Here is a 21,242-nt window from a genome sequence, read left to right on the forward strand (position 1 = left end):
GGCGGGCCCACGCCGGGGAGCGGCGGCGGCGGCGAGACCGGCCTCGGCTGACCTTGGGCTGTCGGCCCAGCCCGCCCGCCCGGGCAGCAAGTAAACCCACCCCTGCGCAAACACCCAAAGAGCGCTCCCTTCCTCTCCCCCGGCGGGCGCCGGAGTCTGGGCGCTCCTGGGAGGCTGCAGCCTGCCGGGCCCTCCCCGCGCGGAGGTCACCACCCTGGAAAAACAGGTTGGACAGAGGCGCGCAGCGCACCCCGGCCTCGGGAGAGTTGTCGTCCACGCCGCGGTAGTCGGCGTCGGAGGCGAGTCGCGGCTGGGTCTAGGGTCTGGCGGGAGGGTTGAGGCCGCCCCCGCCGGTGCCTCCGGGAAGTTGGGGATGTTTCCTGGGTGCCCGGCCGCAGGAGCACCTCCCTCTCTTCCTTCTCCGCTCGCCGAGCCGTGAGGCTGTGTTTGGATGTATTGTTCTGTGGGCAGGTAACCTAGACGTTCTGTGCCCGCTTCAGGAATAAGCCGTGGGTCTCAGCCAAACACTGATGAAGAGAAGACCTTACTGATGTTTGCAGTGCTGCGAATCTTTGATCTCAGGATTTAAGGCACTTGCGGCAATTGCTTAAACCCTGTACCGTCTTCACCGATCTTAGAGTATCCAGATTTGTAAGCTGAGAGAAAATGAGAATGTTCCTTAGGCACTGGGGCCGGTACAGTTGAGAGTAAAATGGACTTCCTGTTACCTTACCGGAAATGCTGGTCTGTATTATATAATTCATCTGCCTGTGGATAAGGACTTAAGTGTTGCATATCCCAGCCGCCTAAAATGTATGCAGCTTCACAAAGACGGAGGTCACTCCAATTAATTAAGACCTTAATTAGTATACCGTATGAAAAATTAAAAGCTCCTGGATTTTTCTTGATGTTTCAATTAGAGGAAGGGCAGAAGCTATGCTGAGCAGAGGTTCTTACCTTAGTTTAATTTTTAGTAGTAATGTTTTCCAGTTTGTTAAGCTTGGCAATCGTTTTTTTAGAGTTCATTGGAGTCTTTTTGGTCCGGTTACTGCCTATCAAAGACTTTTGACAATAGCGAAGATGCGGAATTTTCCAGTGTTTTGGTTTTTCTCTGGCATTGTTCAAGTAGAGCTGCTGTCTGTTTTTTTGGATTAAGTTAGTGAGTAAACAGTATTGGGATGGACAGATTAGTAAAAACAATGTTGCGCTTATGAATCTGGATTGCCTGGAGAGTTATGATTTAGAACAATTGCTTTCAGAAAAATGGATATTTAGTACTCAAAAATCTTTAAAGCAGATTTTGTACGTAACCTTTTTAAAAATTTTTCTTTTTTCTTGAAGGCATACAGAAAGTTAGCCAAGGAATATCATCCTGATAAGAATCCAAATGCTGGTGACAAAGTAAGTTATTTGACACTTTTCCCCAGGAGGTTTCAGGTTTAGATTGCCCACCTTAAAAACAGGAATGTTGTAAGAAAAGTGCCATGTATATCCATAGAGCCAAATTTTTACATTAAGAATATTTTGGTTTTGTAATGGGAATGCCAACATTCCGGGCAGTGGGAGGTAGGACCAGAATCAAACCAAATGTAATTTGTAGCTTTTCTTTTAGATTCCACATTCCTGTAACCTTTCCCCCCACTATCCTACTTGAAAACCCAATTGTTTTCCTTGTTACTTTTTTTATAGTTCAAAGAAATAAGTTTTGCCTATGAAGTACTGTCAAATCCTGAGAAGCGTGAATTATATGACAGATATGGAGAACAAGGTCTTCGGGAAGGTAGCGGCGGAGGTGGTGGCATGGATGATATTTTCTCTCACATTTTTGGTGGGGGATTGTTTGGCTTTATGGGCAATCAAAGTAGAAGTCGAAATGGCAGAAGAAGAGGAGAAGACATGATGCATCCACTTAAGTGAATATCTTTTTTCTTTCTTAAAACAAAGTAGTAACGCTCAGTAAAGAGAAATGTATCAAAAATGTTTATTCTTTGTCAGAAAAAAAATCTTCCTTGTCCTTGCTATCTTTGGTTGACTAAATTGAATTTGGTAACCTGAGTGTTTGTATTTTGCTACAAATTTTAAAGGATGGTGTTTTTTACTGAGTAGGCAGGTGGTTTTGTTATGTGCGTCTGAAGCTGCTTTTACTAAATGGTTTAAAATTTCAATTGTGAAGATTATTTTCTTTTTTAAGTATTTAAATTTTCCAAGTTATTTTTTATTTAAAAACTTACAAAGGGAGTGACTCTCTGACTAGTTTGTTTACATGTTACAGTCACTCATTACTTGATCCTCAGTGTGAACTCTCCTAAATTGGTTTCCATGGAGCTTCCTGGCTTCAAGCCTGACATTAACCTGCCAACATATGAATGGTGTCTGACCTTGATCTTAGACTGTGAACCAGTAGGCCCTCTACAGTATGAAAATAGCTGCTTTACTTTGCAGAGTTTGTGAGGTCTTTTATCCTCTTCACGAACCAATAATGGTTTTACTAGCAAATGTCAGAAACGGACATTCACGGATTATTTAAAATATTTCATATTACCTAATTTATATATTTGAGTAGATTAGAGGAAGTGTAAACTCTTACATTGTTTGAATCTCATTCTTAAATTTGTATTTTAAAAGAATTTATTCTCAGAAATAAATTATCATTTGAATATTATTCCAAGAATAATACTTGTATCATGTGGGTTAGTTCTTTTTTCTTTGATATAGAGGTGATCTAAGAAGTAAATGGGATTGAGAGTGCTTGCTGTTCCTTAATGAATTCTTAATATTCTCCTTAAATTTTTTCAAATTATATAGTAAATGTTTTAATATTATTTAGAATTTACCTGTTATTACAACATTTCATTTTCAGTGGCTTTATAATACTCCATTCCATGATTTATTTAATCGTTCACCTTTTCTATAGGCTGTCGCTGGTTTTTTTTCTGTAATAAATAGCTGCTTTGAGTATCTTTATAGACAGCTTTGTCTCTTGGCAGAGATTCCCAGGCAGGCATCAGTGTTTTGAGGCTGATGAATATGACTAAATTGCCTTGTAAAGAATTGTGCCAGTTTAGCACCGTTGGTGGATAGTGCCACCTTGGCCAGACCATTACCCACAGTTTTCCTTGATTGGCCGTGTTTGTTGAAGTGCATGTTTTTCTGGCCTCTTAGATAGTGGTTTTGCATACTAATTGAAATTTAATATACAAGGAGGAAAAGACATGCCTGGTTTTTTTTTTCTGTAAATGATTTTGTTAAAGATGGAGTGTTAAAAGACAGATGCAGGGGCGCCTGGGTGGCTCAGTCGGTTGGGCGTCCGGCTTCGGCTCAGGTCATGATCTCACAGTTCGTGGGTTCGAGCCCCGCATCGGGCTCTGTGCTGACAGCTAGCTCAGAGCCTGGAGCCTGCTTCAAGTTATGTGTCTCCTTCTCTCTCTGACCCCCCCGACCCCCCCCCATGCTGTCTCCTTCTGTCTCTCAAAAATAAATAAATTAAGAAACATTAAAAAAAAAAGATACAGACAATTGCTTTTGTCTAAGAAAATACTAGCTTGAAATAATGATTTTGGGAAAGTTTGAATACCACAGAATAAATAGTATGGATGCTTTGCAAAATACTTGTAACTGTTGTTCCTCTATTTTAAAGTAAATCTGGGGCACCTGGGTGGCTCAGTCGGTTCAGCGTCCCACTTCAGCTCAGGTCATATAATCTCACGGTTCTTGGGTTTGAGCCCCACCTTCGGGTCTCTGCTGACAGCCAGGAGCCTGCTTTGGATTCTGTATCTTTCATTCTCTCTGCTCTTCCCCTGCTCACGCTCCGTCTCCGTCTCTCAGAAATGAATAAACATTAAAAAATTGTTTTAAATAAAAAATAAAGTAAATCTTCATCACTAAAAGTGATTGAAAAACACAATGAGAAGGGTAAAAAAGCACATTAAAAGCGTTGCTTTCAGGTCCTAAATATATAATGTTAAAAATTTTTTTTAATTAGAAAATTAAATTAGGAACACCCTCTCCCCCTCACCCCCTCCCCCCTCCCCCCGCCACCCCACTGCCAACACCGGGCTCAAATTCATGAACCTTGAGATCATGACCTGAGCTGAAGTCAGACACTTAACTGACTGAGCCTCCCAGGCACCCCTGCATAGTGTTTTTGAGACTTAATATACATAGATTTTTTTTTTGAGGTTGGTTTGGAAATGAATGGTCCTATAATTCATCTGCTGTATAAAGATGAATTGGGTTTTATCAGTTAGGTATTTTTATAGGCTTTTAAACTGTACCTTGTTTATAAATATCTTAGAGAGAGAGAGAGAGAGAGAGAAAGAGAAAGAGAACGAACATGCCTGCGAGCAGGGGAGGGTCAGAGAGAGGGAAAGAGAATCCCAAGCAGGCCTCATGTTCAGTGTGGAGCCTAATGCTGGGGCTTGATTTCACAAACCGTGAGATCACGAACTGAGCCAAAATGAAAAGTTGGAAGGATAGCTGATAGGACCACCCAAGCACCCCTTCCCTCCCTATTTTGATCATAGACCCCTTTGAAAAAGTTAATTCAAATATATAATTTTGCTTATAAGTCAGTGGTTTCTTAAGATCTCTAAAACCTCTAGGCTCTCTGTTGAAAACCTGTTCTTTTCCTTCTGTCATACTGTTGATAAGGTCACTTTTTTTTTTGTTGTTTTGAGGCATACTCAATCTAAGTTGCTTATGACTCCCATAAGTTGTAATGTAACTTTGTAGCTTTTCTAAAAATTGTCCTTGAGGGCAACAGAATCTTTAGTAGAGCATGGACTCTGGAGCCAAGCTGCCTGTGTGATCAAGTAAGGCAAGTTTACCTCTCTGTGCTCAATTTTGTTTTGTAAGATGAGGAGGATAATTGTACCTCATTCACAGGGTTGGATTAGATGAAGGGCTCCTGCTTGAGGCCAGGAGAAGGTTGATCCTTTAGTTTGTGTAGTGTTCAACTTTATCACAAAATGCAGCATAGTAAATTGTTGCACTGATCCTATTCGTTCTGGTTTTGACACCATATATACTGTCCATAACCATAAAAATCTGTCTGTTAATTTGAGCCACAAAGTAAAATCTTAGTTGACTTAATGAAAGATGTTTTTGAATTCTTTGTTTTAAAAGGCTGTAGTGGAATATGCTATATCAGCTGTCATTTATATCTTGTATTTAGGAGAACTTGGCAAAATTTGATTGAACCTAATTCTTTTCTCCCCAGAGTCTCTTTAGAAGATCTGTATAATGGCAAGACAACCAAACTACAACTTAGCAAGAATGTACTCTGTAGTGCATGCAGTGGGTAAGTGTGTGTTCTCGTCTATAAAAAATAAATTTCATCTATTCTTTTGGTGGCACATTTCATTTGTATCAGGTAAAAATTATTCATTATTTAAACTACCCGACTCAGAACATTTTCTGATACCTCAGAAAGTCCATTTTAATACTGGTCATTGGATGTTGAGAAGATGAAGTTGAAAAGCCCAATTCTTGTTTGCCATTGGAATGGTGTGTGGGCAAAAATCTAATTTACACTTTTGCTTGCTTTAGCCAAGGTGGAAAGTCTGGAGCTGTTCAGAAGTGTAGTGCTTGTCGGGGTCGAGGTGTGCGCATTATGATAAGGCAGCTGGCCCCGGGAATGGTACAACAGATGCAGTCTGTGTGTTCTGACTGTAATGGAGAAGGTACGCTTGCCAATACTTCTCTGCTTTCATGTTGAAATGGATTGGAAATGCAGGAATTGGAGAGGCTTTTTTTTTTTTAAACGTTTGTATTCATCTTATTAAAAGACCTGAGTTCTAAGATAAAAAATGAAAATAATTATTATGTATAAGCTCAATGAACACAAATTTATATAATGTTCAGTGAAATGTTCATCTTTTTTAGTTCCAAAAGGATGGGCAAAGTTTTTTGTCCCTTTATCTTTTTAAAGGTTATATTTGAGAAAGGGAGACAGCAACAGATTTTACTGTAAGCTGCTAGCTTTTAAGGATGGTTACAGGGATTGAAGTCCTTCTCACAGAAATAAATACTTTAGGCTTTGAATGTCTTTGAAATACTTCGGCTCAGAGTAGTTTTTGAAACTACTACTCACCTCTGTCCTTGTACTGCTTTTATAACTACAGACAATATATAACCAAATGGGCATGACTTCCAGTTAAACGTTTCTTAGAAAAACAAGGGCATACCCAATTTGGGTTTTAGTTTGCCAGACCCTGTGCTAGAGCAGTGCTATGTAATAAAATTTTTCTACAATGATGGAAATGTACTGTATATGCAGTTTCTACTATGGTAACCATTAGCCACCTATGGCTGTTGAGTACTTGAGATTTAGCTAGTGTGGCTAAGGAACTGAATTTTTAATTTTAATTAATATAAACTTTAAATAGCTACAGATGGCTGGTGGCTATTTTATTAAAAACCATTCGAGAGCATCTTTTTCCAAATTGCTGCAGGAAGTGATGAGATAATGGAGAAACTGCATTCCCCTCCTGGAAAGTCTCAGTGCACTTCACCTTATTAAAGTTTCTAACAGTTCCCACTATCTAAGAAACCAAAGTTCACTGAAATCTTTTCCTGTGTACCATTACCAGTGTGAGAAACTGGTGTTTTGCAGAACATACTTTTTGAAAGAAGTGTTCTAGAAACAGTCCCTGAGGTCATTAATTATATATGTCATCTAAGCATTAATATGTGCCAATAATCATCCATCAGAAATCAATAATATTTTTTTCACAGTACATTATGTACTATTTCAGGTTTGCTTCATTGTACCACTAATTAAATGTTTCAGAAGAATTGCATAGAAAAGCTGTGTTGTCCTAAACATGGTATGGAGGTACTCAAAGTATTACTTACAATAGATTATATTCTGAAATAGAGGAGACTGGGTAGTAAGATTCGAGTTTCTGTTACTAAGAATGATACTTTAAACAAAACTTCAGATAGCAATTAAGTTTTTATTTAATGAATAAAAAGCAGTATCAAGACATATCTTAAGAGTGCAGTATGGTACTCTTGCTGGAAGTTTGAATGACCTCTCTTTCTAGGAGAGGTAATTAATGAAAAGGACCGCTGTAAAAAATGTGAAGGCAAGAAGGTGATTAAAGAAGTGAAGATTCTTGAAGTCCACATAGACAAAGGCATGAAACATGGACAGAGAATTACATTCACTGGAGAAGCAGATCAGGCCCCAGGAGTGGAACCAGGAGACATTGTTCTTTTGCTACAAGAGAAGGAACATGAGGTAATTTCCTTTGTTTGTTTGATTTTTGTTTTACGCAGAAATGAGTCTTGTGGTCAAGGTACAGGTTAGATCTTTTGGGGTTCTCTGGAACAACTTTGGACAGAGATGAAGTTGTGAAGTGGTTGGGCTGCGTTCATAAGAACGGACTCGTAGACCAGCATGCCAGGTGCAGTCAGAAGCACTGAAAAAGAGTCTGTTTTGGTTGCAGCTCAGCCTTTGATTAGCACTGTAATCATAAGTAATCCTGTTGTGCCTGTAGCCCAGTTTCCTTGTTTATGAAAGTAAGGGCATTGGACCAGCTGCTCTAAGGCAGCTTATTTTTCATTGTGAAACTCCTTGGATGGGTATTGAGTGGTGGTTAGGGCTGCAGTGGTCAGTGCTCCTCTGGTGGATGGTTTTTACATGTCCGGTTAACCAGGTGAGCTTTTCTTGGTAGAAAAAGGTCTGCAGTTTAAAAAAATTTACTTTGCTTTTATGTTGTATGTTAGGTACAAGGCATAATTAACTAGTCCAATGGTGTGGTCTAGTGTATACCCTTTTGATTATACCATTGCACTTCTATTTTCTGATGTGCCATAGAGTATACTGTGAGCCTTTATTCTTTTTTTTTTTAAGAGCCTATGATTATTTTCTTTTTTAATGTTTGTTTATTTTTGAGAGAAAGAGAGAGCACTAGCAGATGAGGGGCAGAGAGAGAGAGAGGGCGATCCAGAATCAAAAGCAGGTTCTAGGCCCAAACCATGAGATCATGACCTGGGCTGAAGTTGGACACTTAACAGACTGAGCCACCCAGGCGCCACTGTGAGCCTTTATTTTTTATTTATTTTTTTTAAATATTGTCACATTAGCTAACATATAGTGTATACAGTGTAGTCTTGGCTTTGGGAGTAGATTCCCATGATTCATCACTTACATACAACACCCAGTGCTCATTCTAACAAGTGCCCTCCTCAGTGCCCATCTCTCATTTTACCCCAGCCCCATCAACCCTCAGTTCTTTGTATTTAAGAGTCTCTTGGGGCACCTGGGTGGCTCAGTCAGTTAAGCATCTGACTTTGGCTCAGGTCATGATCTCACAGTCCGTGGGTTCAAGCCCTGCGTGCTGACAGCTCAGAGCCTGGAGCCTGTTTCAGATTCTGTGTTTACCTCTTTCTCTGCCCCACCCTTGCTCACACTCTGTCTCTTTCAAAAAATAAAATAAAGACCCAAAAAATTTTTTTAAAAAAGAGTCTCTTAATGGTTTGCCTCCCTCTCTGTAACTTATTTTTCCTTCTCTTCCCTATGGTCTTCTGTTAAGTTTCTCAAATTCCACATAGGAGTGAAAACATATTTGTCTTTTTCTGACTGACTTATTTCACTTAGCATTAAAGAACCCTCCAGTTCCATCCATGTTGCAAATGGCAAGATTTCATTTTTCATTGCCAAGTAATATTCCATTGTGTGTGTGTATGTACATGTGTATGTATGTACACATACACTCCACATTTTTTTTTATCCACTCATCAGTTGATAGACATTTGGGCTCTTTCCTTGCTTTGGCTATTGTTGATAGCACTGCTGTAAATATTGGGAGTGCATGTGCCCCTATGAATCAGCACTCCTGTATCCTTTAGATAAATTTCTAGTAGTGCTATTGCTGGGTCATAGAGTAATTCTATTTTTTTTTTTTTTTTTTTTTTTGAGGAACCGCCACACTTTTTCAAGTGGCTGCACCAGTTTGCATTCCCTCTAAAAGTGCAAAAGGGACCCCCTTTCTCCACATCCTCGCCAAAATCAGCGGTTTCCAGAGTTGTTAATTTTAGCCATTCTGACTGGTGTGAGGTGGTAGCTCAGTTTGGTTTTGATTTGTATTTCCCTGATGATGAGCTATGTTGAGTGTCTTTTCATGTGTCTGTTAGCCATCTGAGTATCTTCTTTGGAAAAGTGTCTATTCATATCTTCTGCCCATTTCTTCACGGGATTATTTGTTTTTCAGGTGTGTAGTGTGGCAAATTCTTTATAGATTTTGGATACTAACCCTATATCCAATATGTCATTTGCAAATATCTTGTCCCATTCTGTTGGTTGCCTTTTAGTTTTGTTGATTATTTCCTTTGCTGTGCAGAACCTTTTTATCTTTCTCTTGATGAGGTCCTAATAGTTCATTTTTGCTTTTGTTTCCCTTGCCTCTAGTGACCTGTCGAGTAAGAGGTTGTTGCGGCTGAGGTCAAAGAGATTGTTGCCTGTTTTCTCCCCTAAGATTTTGATAGTTTCCTGTCTCACATATAGGTTTCATCCATTTTGAGTTTATTTCTGTGTATGGTGTAAGAAAGTGGTCCAGGTGCATTCTTCATGGTGCTGTCCAGTTCTCCCAACAACATTTTCTAAAGAGACTGTGTCTTTTTTCCATTGGATATTTGAAGATTAGTTGGTCATACATGTGTGGGTCCATTTCTGGATTCTCTATTCTATGCCATTGGTCTATGTGTCTGTTTTTGTGCCAATACCATACTGTCTTGCTGATGACAGCTTTGTAGTAGAGGCTAAAGTCCAGGATTGTGATGCCTCCCGATTTGGTTTCCTTTTTCAACATTACTTTGGCTATTCAGGGTCTTTTGTGGTTCCATACAAATCTTAGGATTGTTTGTTCTAGCTCTGAGAAGGATGCTGGCACTATTTTGACGGGGATTGCATTGAATGTGTAGACTGCTTGGGTAGTATCGAAATACTAATAATTTCTTCCAATCCATGAGCGTGGAATGTTTTTCCATTTCTTTGTGTCTTAAATTTCTTTCATAAGCTTTCTATAGTTTTCAGTGTGCAGATCTTTTACCTCTTTGGTTAGATTTATTCCTAGGTATTTTATGGTTCTTGGTGCAATTGTAAGAGGCTTTATTGTTGAAGACTGTAACTGGAGCTATTCTGGAAACCCCGTTAGTAGTCACCCAGATTCTTGACTATAAAAGCCTTTAACTTGGTTCTGGCATTACTTGATCTCATTGACTTGAGTTTCTCTGACGGTCACTACCTTTTTAGTTTACAGTAAAATTTTCTCCCATTTGATGGTGATTTCTACAAATAAAGTAAATTTTGAAAATCACTTTAATCAAGAATCTAATAGAGGAGCACCTGGGTGGCTCAGTTGGTTGAGTGTCTGACTCTTAATTTTGGGTCAGGTCATAACCTCATGGTCGTGAGATTGAACCCTGTGTTGGCACAGAGACTGCTTGGGATTCTCCCTCTCTGCTTCTCCTGTGCTAATGCTCTGTCTCAAATAAATAAAAGGTTAAAAAAAAATCCACTGGAGAGTAATGCCATATTGAGATGCAGATTCTGGGGGTGTGATTAGATCGATTCCTTCTCTAGGTTGTAGCTTGCTCTCCTAGCCTTTCTCAGGGTAAATTTATTACCTTGGCAAAGCTATAAATTACTATCTATATCTAGGCCGTTGGTGGATATTGCCAAACCCAAATAGCAAGGGCTTCTTGATTGCTAAAAAACAGTAATTCCTAGGATTCTCCTAGGGTCTTATAGGTTGAAATATTTGTAACTCTAGATTCTCTGTTAATTGGTATTTTAGCCACTTCTTCATTTGTTCAGCCATGTCTTTTCACGCACAACTCCATACAAAGAATAAAGGTAGAAAGATAGCTAAGTAATTGAGATGTTTATAAGCTTTATAGTGTGCTTGAGGATAGGCTATTTGAGATGGTTCTGACAACATATGGGTATTTTCATTGCTGTATAATTGGAGCAGTTTGAGGGCAGTTACCAAATGCTGTTTGGTAATGCAGTAGCAAGAGAGTAATGGGGAAGTTAAAGTAATGCTGATTTGGCAGAGAGTTTTTGGTATGTCTGACTGATGGTGAAACCTTTTTTAATTTTTTTATCCCTACATTCATTCTTTAATGTTGCTATATAATTTTTTTAATGTTTATTTTGAGAGTGAATGCAAGCGGGGGAGGGGCAGAAAGAGAGGGAGAATGAGAATCCCAAGCAGGCTCTGTGCTAACAGCATGGGGCTTGATCTCAGGAACTGTGAGATCATGACCTCAGCCAAAATCAAGAGTTAATGCTTAACTAACTGAGATACCCAGGTGCTTCTGATGTTGCTACATAGTTAAATTGAGACTTTTTAAATGAAGATTACTGGATTTGGAGACAAGGACTTAAGTTCTGACTCCCCATTTACTAGCTTTGGGCTCCTTGGACTTGGCTTGGCTTTATTAAATACAAAGATAGTCCTCCCTCAGAAGGATATTGTAGAATCAAATGAGATCATGAATAAGCTGCGTTTCTTTCTTGGGACTGTGGGGAGGCGTTTGGAAGAAGGTCACCTCTTAAAATTGTTGGAAGCTGTGGAATTGCATGGAATTTCCAACAGATAGATATAACTGTCTAAAGTAGAATATCGAATGATAGAGGTTAGAGTGAAAGTTTAGCTAGTGAGAGGTCAAAGATTTGGTTTTATTATGACCAGTAAAGTAAATTTGAGCCCAAGACGAGATTTAGGCATCTTATTCAATTTATGTCACTGGAAATATTAACCTTCTTTTTGGAAATGTTTATTCATTTTGAGAGACTGAGTGCAGGCGGGGGAGGGGCAGAGAGAGAAGGAGACACAGAATCTGAAGCAAGCTCCAAGCTCTGAGCTGTCAGCACAGAGCCCAGCATGGGGTTTGAACCGATGAACCATGAGATTATTGATGTGAACTGAAGTCAGACACTCAACCAACTGAACCACCCCGACACCCCAAAAATACTAACTTTCTAAGAAAAGCTGGATAGTCTCATCTAGTTCATGCAAAAATTTGTAGTTATTTTCTTAGGGACTTTCTGGTCTGTTCCTCCTCCCCTCCCCCACCCAGCACTTGTGCTGAAGAATGTATGAGGCCATGAGATTAGGGTGGGTGATGTTAGCTGAAACAGTAAAAATCTTCTGATCAAAAAAACATTTGATTTTGAGAGTGCTAATAATCATGTGTATTTGTCTTTCAGTATAGGTATGTATCTGTTTTGGTGTTATGGCTACCATTGTGCATTAGCACAGCAAAAAATCACCATACCCCTTTTTTGTTTTCTATACCTTTGTTTTCTAGAAATTCTTATAGCTTTTTAGTCTGGTTCTTGGTTTTTAATTAGTTGGTTTTTATTTCTTTTAAAAATCTTTTTTTTTTTGAGAGAGAGAGAGAGAGAGAGAGAGAGAGAGAGAGAGAGAGTATGTGCAAGCAGGTGAGGGACAGAGAGAGAGGAAGACAGAATCTGAAGTAGTTTTCAGGCTCTGAGGTGTCAGCACAGAATCCAGTGTGACCTGAGCCGAAGTCTGACACTCAAGGACATTCAACCGACTGAACCACCCAGGCGCCCCTAATTAATCTGGTTTTTAAGTTTATTTATCTTGAGAGAGCGAGTGAGAGTGAGTGGGGGGCGAGGGGGAGAGAGAGACAGAATCCCAAACAGGCACCACATTGTTGGCGCAGAGTCGGACTCAGGCTCAAACTGACGAACCATGAGATCATGGCCTGAGCCAAAATCAAGAGTCACATGCTTAACCAACTGAGCCTTTAACCAAAGGATATTTGGTTATAGATGGGTTCTTCAAACAATAATATCATAAGATGTTCAGAAACACTAGTTATTTATAGTTATAAAAGCATTAAAACATTCTGCATTAAAGAGTCCTCATTGAATTTAATTTTTCCACCCATTGTGAGAAATGCTTGAGGAAATGCACATAAGTAATATACATTCAATGGGTCTCAACTTTTGCATACATTAGAATCACCTGGTGTTAAAACTGTGCATTACTAGACCCCACCTCCATAGTTTCTGATGCAGTAGGTATGAGTGTGGGCCAAGAATGTGCATTCCTGACAAGTTTCCTGGTGCAGCTGAGGCTGCTGGTCCAGGACCACTGATCAAGATAATGGTTTGAGGGGCGCCTGGGTGGCTCAGTCGGTTAAGCATCCAGCTTCGGCTCAGGTCATGATCTCATGATTTGTGGGTTCGAGCCCCTCGCTGGGCTCTGTGCTGACAGCTAGCTCAGAGCCTGGAGCCTGCTTCGGATTCTGTGTCTCCCTCTCTAACCCTCCCCTGCTCGCGCTGTCTCTCTGTCTTTCAAAAATAAATTAAAAACATTAAAAAAAATGGTTTGAGATAAACTTTTCTTTATGGGTAAATTTAGGAGATTAATTTAGGAAAAGAGGATATCTTTCAGATGTCCACTTTTCCCTGACTGAATTAGCCAGTATTATTTTTTTGGAAGAGACTATTTTATATTGAAAAAATCTTGGTGACTGTTGTTGCAAATTTTGTTTCATCCTAAATCTCAAAGGCGAAGTATAGATTTGTAATTTTTTTTTTTAAGAGAGTATGTGCGAGCAGGGGAGGGATAGAGAGAGAATCTTAAGAGGCTCCACACTCCACATAGAGCCCGAAGTAGGGCTTGATATCACAACCATGAGATGACCTGAGCTGAAATTAAGAGTTGGACACTTAACAACAATAGCCAAAACATGGAAAAAGCCTAAATGTCCATCACCTGATGAGTGGATCAAGAAGATGTAGTATATATACACAATGGAGTACTACATGGCAATGAGGAAGAATGAAATCTGGCCATTTGTAGGAAAGTGGATGGACCTCAAGGGTTTCATGCTAAGTGAAATAAGTCAGGCAGAGAAGGACAGATACCATATGTTTGCACTCATAGGTCTAACAGGAGAACAGGAGAAACCTAATGGAGAACCAGGGGGAGGGGAAGAGGAAAAGAGAGTTGGGGAAAGAGAGGGACGCAAAACTTGAGAGACTGTTGAATGCTGAAAATGAACTGAGTGTTGAAGGGGTGGGGGGAAAGAGGTGGTGGTGATAGAGGAGGGCACTTGTGGGGAAGAGCACTGGGTGTTGTATGGAAACCAATTTGACAATAAACTATTTAAAAAAAAAAGAGTTGGACACTTAGCCACCCAGATGCCCCAATATTTGTAAATTCTAATAAGCAAAAATTAGTAAATTGGCTAGATTTTTCCTATACATAGAAAGCTTAGAAACATTTGGGGTTTATTGAATAATCATTGCATTACCTAGTCAATAGGCTTATAGTGTAATTAGTCACCCTTAGCATTTGCTGTTTGATTTACATTCACCTAAGCAAATTTTGAATATTAGTTGAGATAAAACTTGTTTGTACATGTGTAAAATATGGTATTGAGCCAGTTTACTTGCTGAACATTACTGATTGAACTTTATGTTGAACTTGGACTCTCCCCTTCCCTTGTTTGGGTCATGTCTGGGGAAGCACTCCCAAGGTGAACCTGTTCTGAAGAATCCTACAGGACTGTCTGCACTGTTTTTGGTTTTGTTTTGCTTTGCTTAGAGGCAGAGTCAGGAAATGGGCCACAGTTGCAGACTATAACTGATTCTGTTTTTTGGAGCCTCAGCCTGCCTTATGAGCCATTGTTTTCTCAATTCCAATGTTTTTCTGATAGAAGTTTCTAGCATAGTATGTGACAATAGCTAGGTTTCCTTATATAAATTTAGAGAATTAGGGATGATGACAGTTTGGCTTTTACAATGAATGGCAGATTTCAGGTTTTGAAATCATTTTAAGGAACACAGCACAACAGGGCATGGCTCTATACTTTTTTTTGTGGGGTGCCTGGGTAGCTCAGTCAGCTAAGAGTCTGACTTCGGCTCAGGTCACGGTCTCGTGGTCCACGAGTTTGAGCCCCACATTGGGTTCTGTGCTGGCAGCTCAGAGCCTAGAGCCTGTTTCAGATTCTGTGTCTCCCTCTCTCTCTTTGCCCCTCCCCCACTCTTGCTCTGTCTCTTTCTCAAAAATAAATGAACCAAAAAATTTTTTTAATAAAAATATAAAATGTTCTTTGTGTGATTATTTGTAGGTATTCCAGAGAGATGGAAATGATTTGCACATGACATATAAGATAGGACTTGTTGAAGCTCTGTGTGGATTTCAGTTCACATTTAAACACCTTGATGGACGTCAGATTGTGGTAAAATACCCCCCTGGAAAAGTAATTGAACCAGGTAAATCTAGATTTTTGTTTGATCCAAGATTCCATGTGTTCCTTTATATTTGTAAATTTTTATAGTTAGTGATTCTCAAAAGGATTATTGAGCACTTCTTGAATAAATTCTTAGTAGTTTCTTTTTTCCTTAAATAATAGGATGTGTCCGTGTAGTTCGAGGTGAAGGAATGCCACAGTATCGTAATCCCTTTGAAAAAGGTGATCTGTACATAAAATTTGATGTGCAATTTCCTGAAAACAACTGGATCAACCCAGACAAGCTTTCTGTAAGTGTTCTTTAAGTATAAGCAGCAGATAACTTAAAGTTTAATAATAGTTGTTTCTTTGTCAACTGTTTGTTTTTGGTGGTAAGGTTAGAACACATCATTTATAAAATTTTACTTTTTTGACATTAGAATGATTTTTGGGTCATCCTGGTGGTTATTAAACTCAAGGCTTGCGGGTGTAAATGTTAACACAGCCAAGCAGGGAATAGTAAAGAAAGCAGACTGGGTATGAGTTGGTGTTGAGAAGATTGGGGCTCCTTGGAGACCAGATCCCTCACCTGAAGAGGCCTCTAACATCTCATAGTCCGCCACCTTAGCATCTTTCAGCTGTTTCGTGCGGGAAGGTGTGTCTGATGTGAAATCTTCCAGAGTTTTAATGTTGGGAACTAATTTTGGCTTTTTATTTTCAAAGCAGTAGTTGGATTGTACAAAAGATGTCTGCATACTTGGCCTGTGGGTCATCTGTTTGTGATCTCTGGCTTAAAGTGCACATAGATTACCTATCTTAACTCTCAAACATGCATATGTCTTGGACTGTATCCAAAGGAAACTTGAAGATATCTCCCAACTAATCTTTGTTTTGTTTTAATGAAGGAACTAGAAGACCTTCTGCCATCTAGACCAGAAGTTCCAAACATCATTGGAGACACAGAGGAGGTAGAGCTTCAAGAATTTGATAGCACTCGGGGCTCAGGAGGAGGCCAGAGGCGCGAAGCCTATAATGATAGTTCTGATGAAGAAAGCAGCAGCCACCATGGACCAGGAGTGCAATGTGCCCATCAGTAAACTCTGCCAACAAATTGCACAGGTGGATTTCTTTCCACATTTGCTCGGTTTGCTTTCAGCCATCCAGCTGGAGTGTCTGGTCAACCCAGGTGAACTGATGGACATCTCTTGGTCTATGTGTAACTTTTAAAATTGGTATAGTATCTACAGAGTGTATAATTTAAACTAACCACAAAGCTTTACATCTTCATTTTGACTGTTCTGTAGCAGAATAAAGCACTTGAAAGGAAACAAGACTCCCTTTCACACATGGGTTATAAGTTTCAGTCCTGGTATCTGTGCTTGATTTTTATCAGTTTTGTGTAGATTTTATGTTTCATATTTTAAATTCAAATCCCACATTGTAAAGTTTGTGTACAATTTGTCCTGAAGCTTTGTGTTTGGCTGCACCTGCGTAAGCTGCTACAAATAGAATAAAGAATTTCATAGCCTGTATCTATCATTTAGATGCATGGAAAAATGGGCTTTGCACACAATGGGTTTGGAGCTGACTGGGAACAATGGAGAAAATAACATTAGCTGTGGTTGTAAAGTGGTTTTTTTTTCCTTATCCCCCTCTTTTTTTTTTTTTTTGTTTTTTGTTTTTTGTGTTTTTTGTTTTTGTTTTTGTTTTTTACCATCTTGTGAAAGGTTTCTAAGACTCGATAATAAAAAGCAGTTGGTATAAATTATTCTTTGTGTCACATTTTTAGAAGGAAGAACATACTTTGAACTGTAAAATGTACCTTTAAACTGGAGAATGTATCCTTCATTCTGGTTCTTAAGCAGCCCTTAAAAACCCATTGGCCTGAAGCTTATGCCTCAGGTACATGCCCATTTTATAGTTTTAAAAGGCAAAAAGAAAGTTTGACATGTTGGTAAAAACAGGCTTTATGGCTTCAACTGATGCTTTGTACAGTCAAGGACATCTGAGTTCTGTAACTCATAAGTTATGATCCCTGAGCATTGGGGCAAGGTTAACCTAGCCTCTGTATTTCCCCACCACCTCCCCCTTTAAAAATAAGGTAACAGCAAATCAATATTAGAACCATGTCTGCATAGAACTTGTTAAAATGCTCTGTTTTCATTAAATGTTAAGTTAAAGATTCTCTGTCTCCATTTAAGTTGAATATTTGAATTCGGGGAAGCATTGATTACTAATGTTTTATACAAAAGTAAGAGTCTTAGGCTGGTCGGAGAAAAATCAAGTAAGTAAAACTACCAAGAAAGGGATGATGTGTTGCTCTCCTTTCCATCTTCTATTACCTTCTTTTCATTCCCAGAGTAGGTATTTTTAGAACACACTAATTTTAGGGAAAAGAGACATCAGTTGTACATTTTACATTTGTAAAAGAACAAATGGGGGAAACTGAAAAGTAAAAAGTAAAAGTGTGTTATGCCATCCCTGAGCCTAACTAAATACAGTGCGTGTAGTTTATTTCTAGGCCTACTAGACCCTGAATGGTGGGTGGTGTCACGAAGTGTCCTGGCAAGAATCAAGGCCTGTGGTGATTAAATTATTGCCCTATCCACTCTACCTCCATTGTACAAAATATTTTACAACCAGCCTGGGCAAGATTCAACAACATAGTAGTTTTGTATCCAAGGTTACTTCCCCACAACCACTTTAAGGTTAAGAAATGCAGTGGCAATATGAAGTTTGTAGCCTTTCCAATAAAGGTTTATAAAACATTAGAGTTGTTCAGTGTAGTCTTTCTTTTAATTCTTCTACTCCGGTTTTTTGGCCATAGCAAAGAAAACCATGGAAGGAGAATAAGACCTTGTTGAGATCTGTTATTTCACTCCTTGTGCTCTACAAAGTAGAACACCCGTTTACAGAATAAGCATATATAGTATCAACAGCACAGAGTCTTTTTATAACTTTATTAAAATAATAATTCACATGCCATTAAATCTACCTTTTTGTAAAAAGTGTACAACTCCGTGGTTTCCAGTATAATTACAGAGTTTGCACCCATCACCGTGGTCTAATTCCAGACTAAGTTCATTGCCCTAGAAAAGAAACCACAAGGGGCGACTGGGGGGCTCAGTAGGTGAAGTGTCCAGCCTACGCTCCTGTCATGATCTCACGGTTCATGAGTGTGAGCCCCACATCCAGCTTTGTGCTGACAGCTGAGTCTAGCCTGCTTCGGTTCTGTGTCTCCCTCTCTGCCCCTCACCCACTTGCATTCTGCCTCTCTCAACTGAATAAACATTTTAAAAAATTAATAAAAAGCCCCAAATCTATTAAGCAGTCACTCCCCATTCCTTTCTCCAGTACCCATTTCTAAGGATTTGTCTATTGGACATTTTGTATAAAATGGAGTCAACAAATGTGACCTTTTGTAACCTGTTCATATGTTTTCAGGGTTCGTCCCTGTCCTAGTATGTATCAGTTCTTCATTTTAATTGCCAAGTAGTCTGTTGTGTAGCTAGTTACCATGCATTTGTTTACGCATCCATCAGTTGGTGGACATTCGTTCATTTCAATTCGAATAATGCTGCTATAAACATTCATGTATAAATTTTTGTATGGACATATTTATAATTATTTTAGATCTATACCTACCAGTGAAATTGCTGGGTCACATGGTAAGTGTTTACTCTTTAGTAAAACTGCCAAACTTTTCCAAAAAGCCTGCACCATCTTACGGTCCGAGCAGCAATATAGGAGATTTCAATTTCTCCACGTTAACTGCCAACACTTATTAGTATCTGTCTTTATTATAGCCACCCTAATGGGTCATTAAGTGGTTTTTATTTGCCTTTGCGTAATGTCTAATGATGTTAGGCATCCTTTCATGTGCTTACTGTACTTGTGTATCTTTGGCGAAGTGTATTCAAATCCTTTGCATCACACTTGATTCAGATTTTCTTAGTTTTTGGTTTTTTTCTGTTCCAGGATATCATATTACATTTAGTCCTGCCTGCATAGGCTCCTCTTTGCCGTGACACTTCTCCGACTTGCTTTGTTTTTGATGACCTACACAATTTTGAGGAATACTGATTAGGATTTCTGAAGAATGTCCCTTGATTACACGTGTAACGTTGTGTCTCACATCCCCAGCTCTAGGAATGAATTCGTATAATGCTAAAGAAGAACCTGCTGCTTCCGCTCGTAGCACTGCTGGCAGTACTGGGAGTTGGCGCCGACCCCCAGTTAAGGTCTCGGTCCCACAAGACTGCCGTGACCTCAGTCTCCATCACCAGCCCCAGGGTGTCACCTGTACTTCTGACCAACTGGTAATAAACGGGGTGCCCACAACTGCTCCTTCAGGTTTGAGAACGTGCTACAATGGCTCATAGAAAACACGCTTACTAAACTGCCAGTTTATCATGAAGGATACAATTCAGGAGCACCCAAGGGAAGAGCTGAATAGGGCAAGGGATTGGAGTGTCCTGTCCTTTCCGAGCACATGGCTCTCCCGGCACCTTGATGTTTGTTCACCAACAGGAAGCTATCTGGACCCTGTAAGATTTTTGTGGAGGTTCCATTACGTAGGCAAAATCGGTTAAGTTCATAGGCCATGTGTGGGATTTTTGTTTTTGTTGTCTCATTCAACTTTTGTTTTAATTGGTCTCAAAATTCTGTGACAGATTTTTGGCTGAATTGTTTCCATTAAAAAGTTACTTATGTTTAAAAATCAATAACCTAAAGCTGCCACATACACACAAAACATGGTTCGCAAAACCTCCTTTTCTTTTGGACATTTTACAATGCATTGTTATAATTAACCAGTTTTTTACTATTAAATGGTGTCATCAAAGTAGCGGACAAGGAGGCATCTGGGCAGCTGGAGCTGGCGAGTCCCAGCCATACCCAGAGAGCTCACAAGTCTAAGACCCGATCCCCGATCCCTGCCACCATAGTCTTACTCGATGGAAGAATGGCCTCAGAACTGGTTGTGTCATCGGCCATTTGTGATTGGACGTTCTCTCAGCCTCTCCCCGAGGCTGGGGGTCTGGGGGTGGGACTGAAAGTTTCACCCTCATTACTCACGTGTTTCTTTCCTCTGGTAAACAGTTCCCAGGCTGTCCTTCACAAGTCATCTTATTAGCATAAACTCGGGTATGGTTGAAAGGATCTTATGAATAAAAAAGACACTCCTCCCAGCCCTATCCGGAAATTCCAAGGGTTTTAAGAGCTCGATGCCAGGAACCAGGAATAAAAACCAAGAGTGTATGTTTTTATTCTACCACAATATCACAGTAGTATCTCAGTGAGACACAGCAGCACACACTGCTGTGTGTTAAAACTGTAAAGGCACATGTGTGAAAGTTGTTTCTAACAGGCCCACTTGCATGAATGAATGAATCAGCCTAGTGTGATTTCATGGAACGGCGAGAAAGCTTGCTCCTACCATCAGCATCCATTTGCTTAGTTGTTAAATTCCAGTATACATATGTAGTGGTGGTAGAACTATAAACACATGCCCACATGGGAAGCAACTTTATCAGCTACTGCGCCGTACGAAGAGTCGTTCTTTTTACCTTTAATTTTATAGATTTCATTTCCAAAGTGACAGACTAGCAACCTCACCCCTTTCAGGGAAATTGTTAGCATAGTTAGGCTTTGTGCTCTGTATTTCATCCTGCGAACCACCCCCAGCATCTCCTAGATGAGTTTTTTTAATATGTATACGTTGAATATCATTGTACTATATAAAGTTTACTGTGTTTTGATAAATGCATTGTCATGTATCTACTATTACAGTGTCATACGGAATGGTGTGGCCACCCTAAAATAAACCCTGTGCTACACCTGTTCAGCTCCCCCTCCCCACACCTGAACACATGGCAACCACTTCTTACTGTTTTGATTTTCCAGAATTTCGTGTAATTGGAGTGAGAGAGTATATAGCCTTTCCAGACTGGATTTCACTTAGCAATATCCACTTAAGATTCATCCAATATCTTTTTGTGGCTTAATAACTTATTTCT

The 21,242-nt window shown here is 39.6% G+C and overlaps 1 protein-coding gene across 1 annotated transcript; it reads left to right on the forward strand.

Annotated features, from left to right (window-relative positions):
- Positions 1-1,080: 1,080 nt before the first annotated feature.
- Positions 1,081-17,996, forward strand: DNAJA2 (DnaJ heat shock protein family (Hsp40) member A2). Its single transcript, XM_029924249.1, has 9 exons — positions 1,081-1,125; positions 1,276-1,401; positions 1,690-1,913; positions 5,219-5,299; positions 5,548-5,681; positions 7,047-7,243; positions 15,124-15,268; positions 15,409-15,536; positions 16,131-17,996. Exons 1-9 carry the CDS (start codon positions 1,081-1,083, stop codon positions 16,320-16,322), a joined length of 1,272 nt encoding a protein of 423 aa, XP_029780109.1. The 3' UTR covers positions 16,323-17,996.
- The last annotated feature ends 3,246 nt before the right edge of the window (positions 17,997-21,242 follow it).

This window comes from Suricata suricatta, chromosome 16 (genome assembly GCF_006229205.1).
Source record: "Suricata suricatta isolate VVHF042 chromosome 16, meerkat_22Aug2017_6uvM2_HiC, whole genome shotgun sequence".
Classification (NCBI taxonomy): domain Eukaryota; kingdom Metazoa; phylum Chordata; class Mammalia; order Carnivora; family Herpestidae; genus Suricata; species Suricata suricatta.

Excerpts from the sequence above, each read along its gene's own strand:
- DNAJA2 (XM_029924249.1), top strand. The coding sequence starts at position 1,081 with ATGCGGAATTTTCCAGTGTTTTGGTTTTTCTCTGGCATTGTTCAA. Across the intron at positions 1,914-5,218 it reads GACATGATGCATCCACTTAA|AGTCTCTTTAGAAGATCTGT; the intron begins GTGAATATCTTT and ends TTTTCTCCCCAG. Across the intron at positions 7,244-15,123 it reads TACAAGAGAAGGAACATGAG|GTATTCCAGAGAGATGGAAA; the intron begins GTAATTTCCTTT and ends GATTATTTGTAG.